We start from the raw sequence: 9,603 nt of genomic DNA, 5'->3' as shown, positions 1-9,603 counted from the left end.
ATGTATGTATGTGGGTGGGTGTGTCTACAGGAATCCCAGAAATAAAACTCTCTAATCTTCCAGGCTTGGCGATTTAGCAGCAAGAAAAATAAAAATGACGAATCCAATTCCAAGAGGGACCATGCTTGGTCACCCGCCCGGGAATGCTTCTGACGGAGCCTCGCCCTCCGGACCCAAAGTGCTCTGCGCAGTCTCCTCCTCCTTCATTTCAGGTTTCTGGATTAAGGACTGTTCTGTCGATGTGATGGTGTGTGGCGGCGGCGGCGTGGTGAGTCTCAGGCGTTCTGCACCCATCTTCCCTGGTGAGAGGTCTGCTTCCTGAAACCCCGAGGGAGGCTCCTTCCACCAGCCTGGCTCACCGCCTCGGCTTGTCACATCTAAGGGGACAACGGACAAAGGCTGAGGGTTAAGCCGGCAGCCGAGGCCTAGTCGTGAGGTGAGGAACCTCCCGAGTCGGGAATCCCGGGTCCCTGCCACCCCTATAGCACAGCAGGAGCAGAGGGTGGGGCGCTCGGTCCTGGGATGGAAACCCAGCCATGACCTCACGGAGCCCTCAGCGCGAGTAGCGTCCTAGGTGAGACCAGACACAACAGGGGGACACCTCACGAAGCAACAAATGGACACATGCCTGAGGTGACACTGCACAGCTAATGGGTGAGGGTGGAGGAAGTTAACGAGAAAAGGGTCCCTGCAGAGGAAGGGTTTTTGGTCTGTCTCCAGGGACCGGTTCACGAAGAGAGAAGCAGAGCCAGGGAGAATGGGCGGCCAGCAGACACAGGGCCTCCCTGGGAATGTGAGGTCCCCAAGGGAGGGGACCCAAGGGCCTGGGCTCCAGAAGGTGGCAGAACATCTCTCCTGAGCTAGCTGGCAGGCCGGGCCTCCACTGCCTGTCCTTTCCAAGCGTGTTCACACTAGGCCAGGAGAGGCAGGTCAGGACCTTGCTACTCTAGCCAGAGCAGAGGGGCCATCAGACATGTTCTCATGCCCTGGCCACCAGCTGATGGCCTTTTACCCTAATGTGTGGGGTCTAACCCTAGGCTGGGGAGCTGGAATCCCGGAACGGCAAGGTCTCTAAAGTCGGTGACCCAACACACCCTGTCTTACAATAACCACCACATGGTGCCAGGGATTTAGCTCAGTGGTGCCACTGCCTGCCTCGCAAGCACAAGGACCTGAGTTTGATTCTTGGTACCAAAAAAACACACAAAAACCCTAAAGTGCCAAGTCCCTTGTCTCTCCTGGGACACCTGAGGAGCGGAGGACCCCCCAAAGTGAGGCAGAGTCTGAGCCCCAGCAAAAGTGCACACTTCCTGCCCCCACACAGCTCCAAGACAGACAGATCCCACAGCAAAACACAGCCTAGTCCCCACATCCCCTTAACACCCACAAGTCACAAAAACATAGGCTGGGGGCAGGGGAGCAGATCCAGAAACCTCTGGATTGGCTGGCATGTGCAGTCCCACCTGGGCCACCCCATAAAAGCTTCCTCCCTAGGTGAGGCTCCCTTGCTCCCAGCAAGGCCACAGTGGCACTAGGAATGCCACCATCACAGCCCTCACCTAAACAGTGTTCACAAATGCACTTGGCACCTCCCTAGTCCACATACAGACAAAGGACAGAGGTACAGACACTTATGGGTCCCAAGTAAGCAAGCCAGGTCTGGGCATCGGAGTCCTTAGTCTAACGCTGGGCCCCCTGTCCCCATCCTGGGGTGCCTGGAAACATGCAGGCTGTCAGGGTTGTCACCAGGGTTAGGACAGGATGGGGCATCTAGGGTTCTTGATAAAACATGCTTCCTGTGTGTAGAACTGTCCATCCTGAACCTAAGACAAACTTGTGCTCAGGAGCCCTAGTCTGGGGGCGCGGGGTCCTCCGTCCCTGCCCACAGGGAACCCCGGAGCAGAGATGCGGGCTGTACAGACAGCAGAGAGCAGCATGAAAACAGGGACAGCCCACACTTACAGACATCAGCAAGGGCTATTTCTCAGTATCAGAACAGATGAAAATCAGAACATCAGCACCAACAGCCACCACCAGCAACAGGACCACAGGACACAACACACAGCTTGCGTCCATACATGAAGTCACACCACATAAACCTAACCAGCCTCCCCACGCAGGCAGCCAGGGTGACCTCGGGGCAGGCCCACCAGGCCAGCCAGCCCCAACATCCCTGTGGAGCCTGGCAAGCAGAGAAGGGGGCAGTGGCCAGGCAGGCAGAAGAAGCCGGGCAAGCAACTGGCAGACGCACGCACACGTGCACGCGCGATCTCTCTCCCTCCAGCGCCCTTCTCTGACTCACTGCCCACCCTCTGGGGACCAACCTGCAGGTACGTTCGTTTAACTCAAGCTGCCTCGCCTTGCAACGCGAGTGTGTGTTTCTGCAGGAGCATTTACACGTCTGCGGATCTTGTACAAACAAATGCTTTCTCCGCTCTGAGCAAGGCCCACAGGGACTGCAAAAAGGCAAAAGGAAAGACATCTAAGCTAGAGCATCAGCAGAGAGAGAGAAAAACCCATGCAATACCCCTGACAAATGGCAGCGGCCCCCCAGCTAGCACATGGCCGCCACATCCTTCCACACCCTGGAAGGAGTAGAGCGCAGCAAAAGACAGAGAGCAAGGAGAGAGGCGGCACTGGCTAGGATGCCTGCCCGGGAAGGGCAGGGCGCAAGTGGACAGAGCACGCAGGGAGAAGGCAGCCATGCGGGGCGCATCTCAGGCCACAGGGCCCCAACTGCTGCCGTCCCCAAAGGGGCACACCTTGATTCTTCTGCCTCTGTTGGGGGCAGCAATCGAGGGCCAAAACATCACCCGGGGCACCTTCATCCCAGCCGAGGCTTGTGCTCCGGCCCCCCAGCAAAGGCAGGCAACCCAGGGCAGGGTGAGAGGCCCAGCCAGAGACCCCGTGCACTCCCATAACGGGACCACAGGGACACGCTAGAGAGACTCCAGTGAGGTTTGAGCTCCAATGAGGTTCCCCTCCAAAGGCCCCAATTCCAGGAGGAGCCAAGGCATTTCTACCAGGTGAGAAGGGGCCACGGCACTGGGCTTGAGGCACCCAAGCCCCTCCTTCAGCCCACAACAAGCCACCTCCTGCCATGGCGCCCCTTCCTCTCAGTGTCCCCGCCCCACTCACTCAGCTTCCAAACACATGCAGAAGCCCAGTGGGGGAAACCATCTGGGTGCGCAGACCCACTGCCACCAGCACCCAGTGGGTGAGAGAAAGCCTGTGTGTGCCCAGCCAAGCTAGAGTCCCCTCCCCGAATCCTCAGGCCCACGCGGCCCACCCATCTACCCCAACCCCAGGCCCACAACACCACCACCAGTTTACCCATCAGTGCTCATTAGTGTGGTGTGAGAGAGAGAGAGAGAGAGAGAGAGAGAGACAGACACTGGGCAAGGAGGGTGGAGGAACCAGGAAGGGGCTGAGGGAGGGACTTAGGGAAATCAGAAAGGAATTAGCAGCGGCCCCAATGCACACGCCTTGGGATTTATACCGGGATTTCTTGCGCTTTCGTTTTTGCCCCTTCCCCTTTCCTCGAACTGATTTTCTGGAAAATAAAAAGAGACAGACAGAGAGAGCTCGAGACTGGGAGAAGGGCCAGGAAGTGGGGACAATGGAAACAAAGCCTGACTGAAGACACGGGTGGTACCCCAAGTCCACCTTCTCCTCACTTGGCCACTGTGCGGGGGCATATGGCCCACAGCAAGGCCTGGAGTAGAAGGGAGACCGGGGAGGCCCAGGGGCTCCATCTCCTCTCACACCCACTCCCAGCAATCCTATCCCGGTCGGACCCTGAAGATCAAGGCCTACAAAAGGATGGAGAACAGGTGGGAGGTACGTTTCCAAGTGCAACAGAACGGGGTGCCTCCAGAGGAAGAGCCACCTTGGAAGCTGGCCTCAAATCCCCCCAAGGGGGTGGGGGGCTAGGCTCCTCTCACTGGATAGGGGGAGTGGGGACAAGGGACCACAGAGCTGGGAGCTGGCAGTGCTTGGCAGGGAACCTGCACCATCTCTGCAGATCTCCGAACCAGGTGAGCTCTGCTCTCCCCATGGGCAAAGCAGGCATTGGAGGAATGAGCTAGGGGACAGGCTCAAGGAACCAGAACTCTCCAGGAAAACACACCTCGGAGCATGTCTGCCTGCTCAGGGGAAGAAGACAGGGGGACCAGGGATAGGACAGCATGCTGGAAGGACAGAGGAGGTTTCTCTGTGTCTGTCTCTCTCTCTCTCTCTACCTGTCCTCCTACATCACTGCTCTGGAAGTCACAGCAATCCTGGAAGCTGGGAGTGCAGGAAGAAGCAGAGGCTGAAGCATGTGGATTTCGAGTTCCAGAATGGCAGGGCAGACAGGTCAGGGAAGTTAGGGCACAGTGCTCTCTCTCTCAGTCTTTCTTTCCCTGCACCTGGCCCCCATCAATGCCGGCGACCCACCAGTGCTGGAGGCCAGTGCTCCCAGAACGGTTCCCCATGCCATCCTGCCTCACAATAAGCAGAGAAACCCTCAAAATGGCCAACATGCCACCCTCTTCACCCCTCCTGGTCAAAAGGGCCATGCCTGCTGCCTGCCCCATGCCCCACAGGAGGGCACATACCAAGAACCCCTGAACTGAGCCACTAAAGTCGCCCCCCAAAGAGGCCACTTCCTCTGACACACAAAAACTGGCCTTTCTGCCATCCACTCCTTCTGCCCGCTGCAGGTCCCCTACAGCAGCCAGTATCACACTGTCCCCTGAAACAACAAGGGCGGCCAGGAGTGCCCTGCAGACCTGGAGGCATCCACCCTTCCAGAAAGCACATCAGGCTCCAGACATGGTTGTCCCACTACCCGACAGCAGGTAAGCCCAGAGCTGGCTACAACCCACGGCTTCCACCACACATCCCTGGGAGACCAACACCCTGACTCTAGAAGGCCATCAGAGCCGCTGAGACAGAAGGCCAAGGCCCTGAACCAGGAGGACAGCCAAGGAGAGGAGAAGAGCTAAAGTCATAGCCACTTACTTTTCTTGCCTTGCTCTTTCTCTCTTTGGTCTACAATGGGTAGAGAAGGAGAAAAAAAAAAAACAAGGATTAAGATGGTGACAGCAACGACAGGAATACTACTACTAAAGGTGAATGAACATCTAACAGCATACGTGACACAGCGACACATTCTAACACTTTTACATGCTACAATAGCTCACCTAACCCGTCTATCAATGCTGAGGTACGCTCAGTCGTGCCCACTGAACAGATACAGGAACTGAAGCACACTAAAGACCCACAGTCACCAAGGTGGAAGATGACAATAGCACCTACCCCAGGCTGTCCTCACCTGCATTCGCATCTGCTGTGCTGGAGGAAACTCATCTCCCCAATGTGCTGCCCTTGGTGGGGTTTGATCCGCATGATCTGCAGGAAGGAAGCAGATCAGAGGTCAGTGACCCAGCCAGCCATACCCATATGGGACACCCAGGGCTCCTGTCACTCAGTGCCCAGGGGTTCTAAGAGCAGGGATGGGTGGTGGAGGCCGGGGACCAGGGCTCTGGCACAAGAGAGCCACAGGCCACCAGGCTCCCCCAGCCCTGCTGGCCTCAAGGAGCCCCTGCTCCTCCTGAGGGAGACACGGCGGCTAGGGTTGGCCAGGCTGGGAATTCGGGTCGTGGTTCTTACCATCCCCTCCCCTCCCCTCCTGTCACCCCCAGCTAGGTTCACCCTGACCCCTCCTCGAGAGCCGCCCACCCGTCTCAGAACTCCTTCCCACTCTCACCCTGTCTGGGCCACGATGCACCCTACACCTGTCACCAGACAGCACCCAAACCCTGGCTTTCGACTCTTCTCAGGCCAGGCCCCACTGGCTCTCCAGATATAGACCCCTCCACTCCCACCCCCACCAATGAGGCTCTAGGAGCTCTCCAGAAAGGAGGAGAAGGGCCTTTGTGTCAGGATCAAGCCCCTCCTGAACAGGGTGCAAAGGTCAGGGAGGAGGACGGGTGGCTGAGCTTGATGGTAAATGCAGGTATCTTCTTTGCAAAGCAGCTGAGACCCCACACACCTCCCCAGCCTAGCCCAGCTTGGGGCAGGGGCTCGGGCTGGGGAGGGCAAGTCGAGCTCCTCTTACCCAAAGTGTCCCAGGGAAAGGTCTGGTCCCCCGCTCCAAAGTCTAAGGCTCCTCCCTACGTCCCACCCCACCCCTACAGGGACCCACCTGCATGGTGATGTTGAACTCCTCAGTGGGCACACACTCCAGGCTCTCATCGTTACAGCAGCCCCCACACCGCATCAGGGGCACACAGGATGGCTTGAAGATGTACTCGATCTCATCCGGGTATTCCTGGAAGATGTCCACCAGAGTCTCGATCGGACGGCAGTAGCTACGCTTGTAGACATCCATGAACTTCACCACTACAGGGAGGGGATAAGACATGAGCCCAGGGCACGACAAAAAAGGCGGCCAGCCCCTATCTCCACAGAGCGCACTAGTTGTCAAGACCCAGGGGAAATGACCTGTCCCATCTGATCCCTGACTCACCACGACAGCTCAGTGAATTCAGTGAGTATGGGTGCACCTCTTGGGGGCATTCAAAGGTTCACATGCAGGGAGGGACAGACACCTCTGTCAGCCTGGTCCCTGTTTTCCTACGAGCTCCCCACAGCCTTAACACCCATCAGGCCAGCCACTATTTATTGAGTACTTACTACACCCAGCACTGTACAGTGGTACACAGGGGTCATCTCTCATAATCTCCCCCATGGCTGCTACCCAAAGGCACTGGGACCCCATTCTACAATGGGGGCTGGAGGTGCAGAGAGGCCCCACTGTTTCCAAGTAGCAGAGCTGGAAAGGGCTCTGATGCCTAAGCCTTCCCAAGCCTAGGACATGCACAGGACTCAGGCCCCCTTCCCAGACCAGGGCTGAGAAGGTATCAGCAGGTGGCAGTGGGCGGGCTCGAGGTGCAGGCCCTGCCAGCCACCAATAAGCCCGCCCAAGAGGGCAAACCACCTGCATCATGGAAAAAACAGTGCTGCCACAAAGCACTTCTAGAAGCTGATCTGGAGGGAGACCAGGGAGAAGACAGTTTCCCAGGCTGATCCCAGTGCCTGAGGTGCACTGGAGCATGAAGGGGTAATTCTGGGCCACTGGGGCGGGGCCCTGAGAATAAATACACGTAGGACGTCTGCGACTCATGGCCCAGCCCGCCACTCCCCAGCACACCCCACCACTACCCCCACTCCGTGCCAGCCTGTCCCTGACTTGAATGAGTCCTACAACATGGGACAGAAGAAATGACCTGATCAGCAGGGAGGCCCAGGCTCCAGCCACGACTCTGTGCAACCCTGGGCCAGTCCCATCCCTCTGCAGGCCTCTGCTCATCTGAGTGAGTGGACTGGACTGATCTTTAAACAAGACACGGGAACAGAGGCCGAAACGTGGAGGTTTCTCTCCCGTTTCCAGACCTGAGAACAACTGGTCTTTTCTCATTCTGAGTGACACAGTGAAACTCCACCAGGGCATCTCAAGCGCCCGCCCACAGACTAATGCCCCCACTCACATGCCCCGCGCTCTGCTTCCCAAAGGGGAAGGGAGATGAGACCCAGGGGTGCACGGGCAACAGGCGGGATGGGGACAACCTAGAGAGTCGAGGAGAAAGTGCTGAGAACAGAAAGGAGAACGGGAGGAGGGGCCCAGGCCAGACCCCCACTTACCCAAGAGCACTACTTCAATACAGCTAATGGGCACAAAATGGTTCCCTAACCGCAACGTTAAGGTAAAGCATGATCAAAAAAGAATAACTGGACCGGAGATTGGAAAAAAACCTTTTTTTGAGAAGGGGTCTCGCTGTGTAGTTGAGACTGACCTGGAACTCACTATGTAGCCCAGGTTGGTCTCATACTCACAGTGATCCTCCTGCCTCAGCCTCCTGAGTGCTGGGATTACAAGCGTGCGCCACCACACCCGGCTCATGGAAAAAAAACATTTTTAAAAGCCAAGTGTATACTGAACAAGATGACTGATCCAGAATTTTTGAACTGATGCCTTGCTGTGACTGGGACAGAGGTGGCCCAGGGTTGGGTCTCCACCCAAGAAGGGACAGCAGAGACCTCACCTGAGTGACAGGACAAAAGGGACAAAACTCACAGAATCTGCAAGGCCAGATGGGGAGGGGGCGACCCACCAGAACCCTGCACAGCCCGGCCTGAGAGGACACCGTCCTGCTGTGCACAAGGCATTTGGGCACACACTCCAACACCAGCCTTCCGTGGTTTTCCTTTTTTATGGCAGACAGGCTTTTCTCCAGCAAACAAAGACCATTTGTCTTGCCTCTCCCAGACCACAGAGACCACTGGGAGCAGGGGCCCCGTCAGTGGCACTGGCCAGGGAGTGGCAGCAGGCCAGGCCCTGGGCCAAAGTGAGGGCTCCTGGGGTGGGGAAGTAGGCAGAACCAGCCAGTTACTTTGGGCAGGATTTGGGTCAGGGAAACTGGGCCTGACAAAGACACACACCCCCCAGGGCAGCTCCCTCCTCAGAGAAGAGGAACAGGGAGAGTTGGCCTGGGGCTGGAGCAGAGGCCACACTCAGTAGTGGGCAGAGCTAGGGTGTCCCCAGAGAAATGGGAGGATCCCCCATGCTCCAAACCACAGCGGAACAAAAGGCAGGCGACTCAGGGTTGGGCAGGGGGTGGGGCGCCTGGGAGCTACAGCCAGCCCTCTGCTGGCCTGGGAGGGAAGTTCACAGCACCCAAAGCCAACCACCAGGGCTTTCTCCACCCCCAAAGGGACTCTCACTGCCCGGGAGGTGGGAGTTCCCATTAGCGGCACTGAACATTTTTCCTCCCCTGGGAACAGGGGTACAAGGGACATTTGCCTTCCCACCTGGAGTCCCTGAACACTGCCTATCTAAGCTCACAACTCCAGATTCAAATAAAATGTTACTAGAAACAGAAGGAAAAAAAGCAACAAGTCCTATTTCTACCAGAGACTGCAGCAGAGACTGCAACAGAGACAAGACTTCAGGAAACAGAAGGGTTAAGCTCACGATGCCCACCCCTCTTTCTGACTTGAACCTCATCTTCCTGTACCCCTCCCCCCACGGGTCTGCAAAGGAGAAATTGGGCCCTGGGGTGACAGGGGATCCTATCCAAGAACCAGGGACTCACCTTCGCGAGGATTCTGCTCTCCTTCCACCATGGGTGCCGCCTGGGACCACTAGGGACAAAACAAAGAGCAAGGCGTTGGCATGGCATGGGCATGGGCATCGGCGTGGGCAGGGACGCAAAGCTCAGCTACTGCCCCTCCTTCCTCAGTGCTGCCCTCTCAGCTATAGTCTCTGCCTTCTCCAAGATACTTGAGTGGAATGGGGACCCAGCGAGGGGTCCCCGCAGGCTTCAAGCATGCCCACCATCCAGACTGCTCCAACCCTGAACCCACAGACGTTAAAGACTAACCAGACATGGGGGAGCTCACAATGCAGGAGGCAAACACCAGAAGGCTGCACTGTCCGGAACCCTGTCCCCTCCCCACATTGCTCTCTCCTCATTCTCACTGGCCCCCTGGGTCGCCGGTCCAAAGCCGTGGGTAAGTATTAAGGTCACATAGGAGAATAAATTTGGACTGGGGCAG

The 9,603-nt window shown here is 57.2% G+C and overlaps 1 protein-coding gene across 5 annotated transcripts; it reads right to left on the bottom strand.

Moving 5' to 3' along the window:
- Positions 1-129: 129 nt before the first annotated feature.
- Vegfa (vascular endothelial growth factor A) lies at positions 130-9,265 on the bottom strand. 5 transcript variants are annotated; one of them, XM_010617702.2, is made up of 7 exons: positions 9,141-9,244; positions 6,191-6,387; positions 5,318-5,394; positions 5,005-5,034; positions 3,500-3,553; positions 2,325-2,456; positions 130-377 (listed from the first exon to the last, which is right to left on the bottom strand). In XM_010617702.2, the coding sequence occupies exons 1-7, from the start codon at positions 9,169-9,171 to the stop codon at positions 356-358; spliced, it is 543 nt and encodes a 180-aa protein (XP_010616004.1). In that variant the 5' UTR covers positions 9,172-9,244; the 3' UTR covers positions 130-355. The 5 variants fall into 5 exon arrangements, with proteins under 5 accessions (XP_010616004.1, XP_010616005.1, XP_010616007.1 ...); XM_010617703.2 differs by lacking the exon at positions 3,500-3,553; XM_010617705.2 differs by lacking the exons at positions 2,325-2,456; positions 3,500-3,553.
- Between the last annotated feature and the right edge of the window lie 338 nt (positions 9,266-9,603).

Source organism: Fukomys damarensis, unplaced genomic scaffold, assembly GCF_012274545.1.
Source record: "Fukomys damarensis isolate Sample0158 unplaced genomic scaffold, DMR_v1.0_HiC HiC_scaffold_20, whole genome shotgun sequence".
Taxonomy (NCBI): Eukaryota; Metazoa; Chordata; class Mammalia; order Rodentia; family Bathyergidae; genus Fukomys; species Fukomys damarensis.
This window is presented reverse-complemented; position numbering and strand designations above follow the sequence as displayed.

What these genes read in the sequence shown, in the direction of transcription:
- Vegfa (XM_019206575.2), bottom strand. Translation starts at nt 9,171, where the DNA reads ATGGTGGAAGGAGAGCAGAATCCTCGCGAAG. An exon ending in AGTTCAACATCACCATGCAG is followed by an intron (nt 5,395 to 6,190) that starts GTGGGTCCCTGT and finishes TCCTTCCTGCAG; the next exon opens with ATCATGCGGATCAAACCCCA. An exon ending in GAAAGAGCAAGGCAAGAAAA is followed by an intron (nt 3,554 to 5,004) that starts GTAAGTGGCTAT and finishes TTTATTTTCCAG; the next exon opens with AAAATCAGTTCGAGGAAAGG.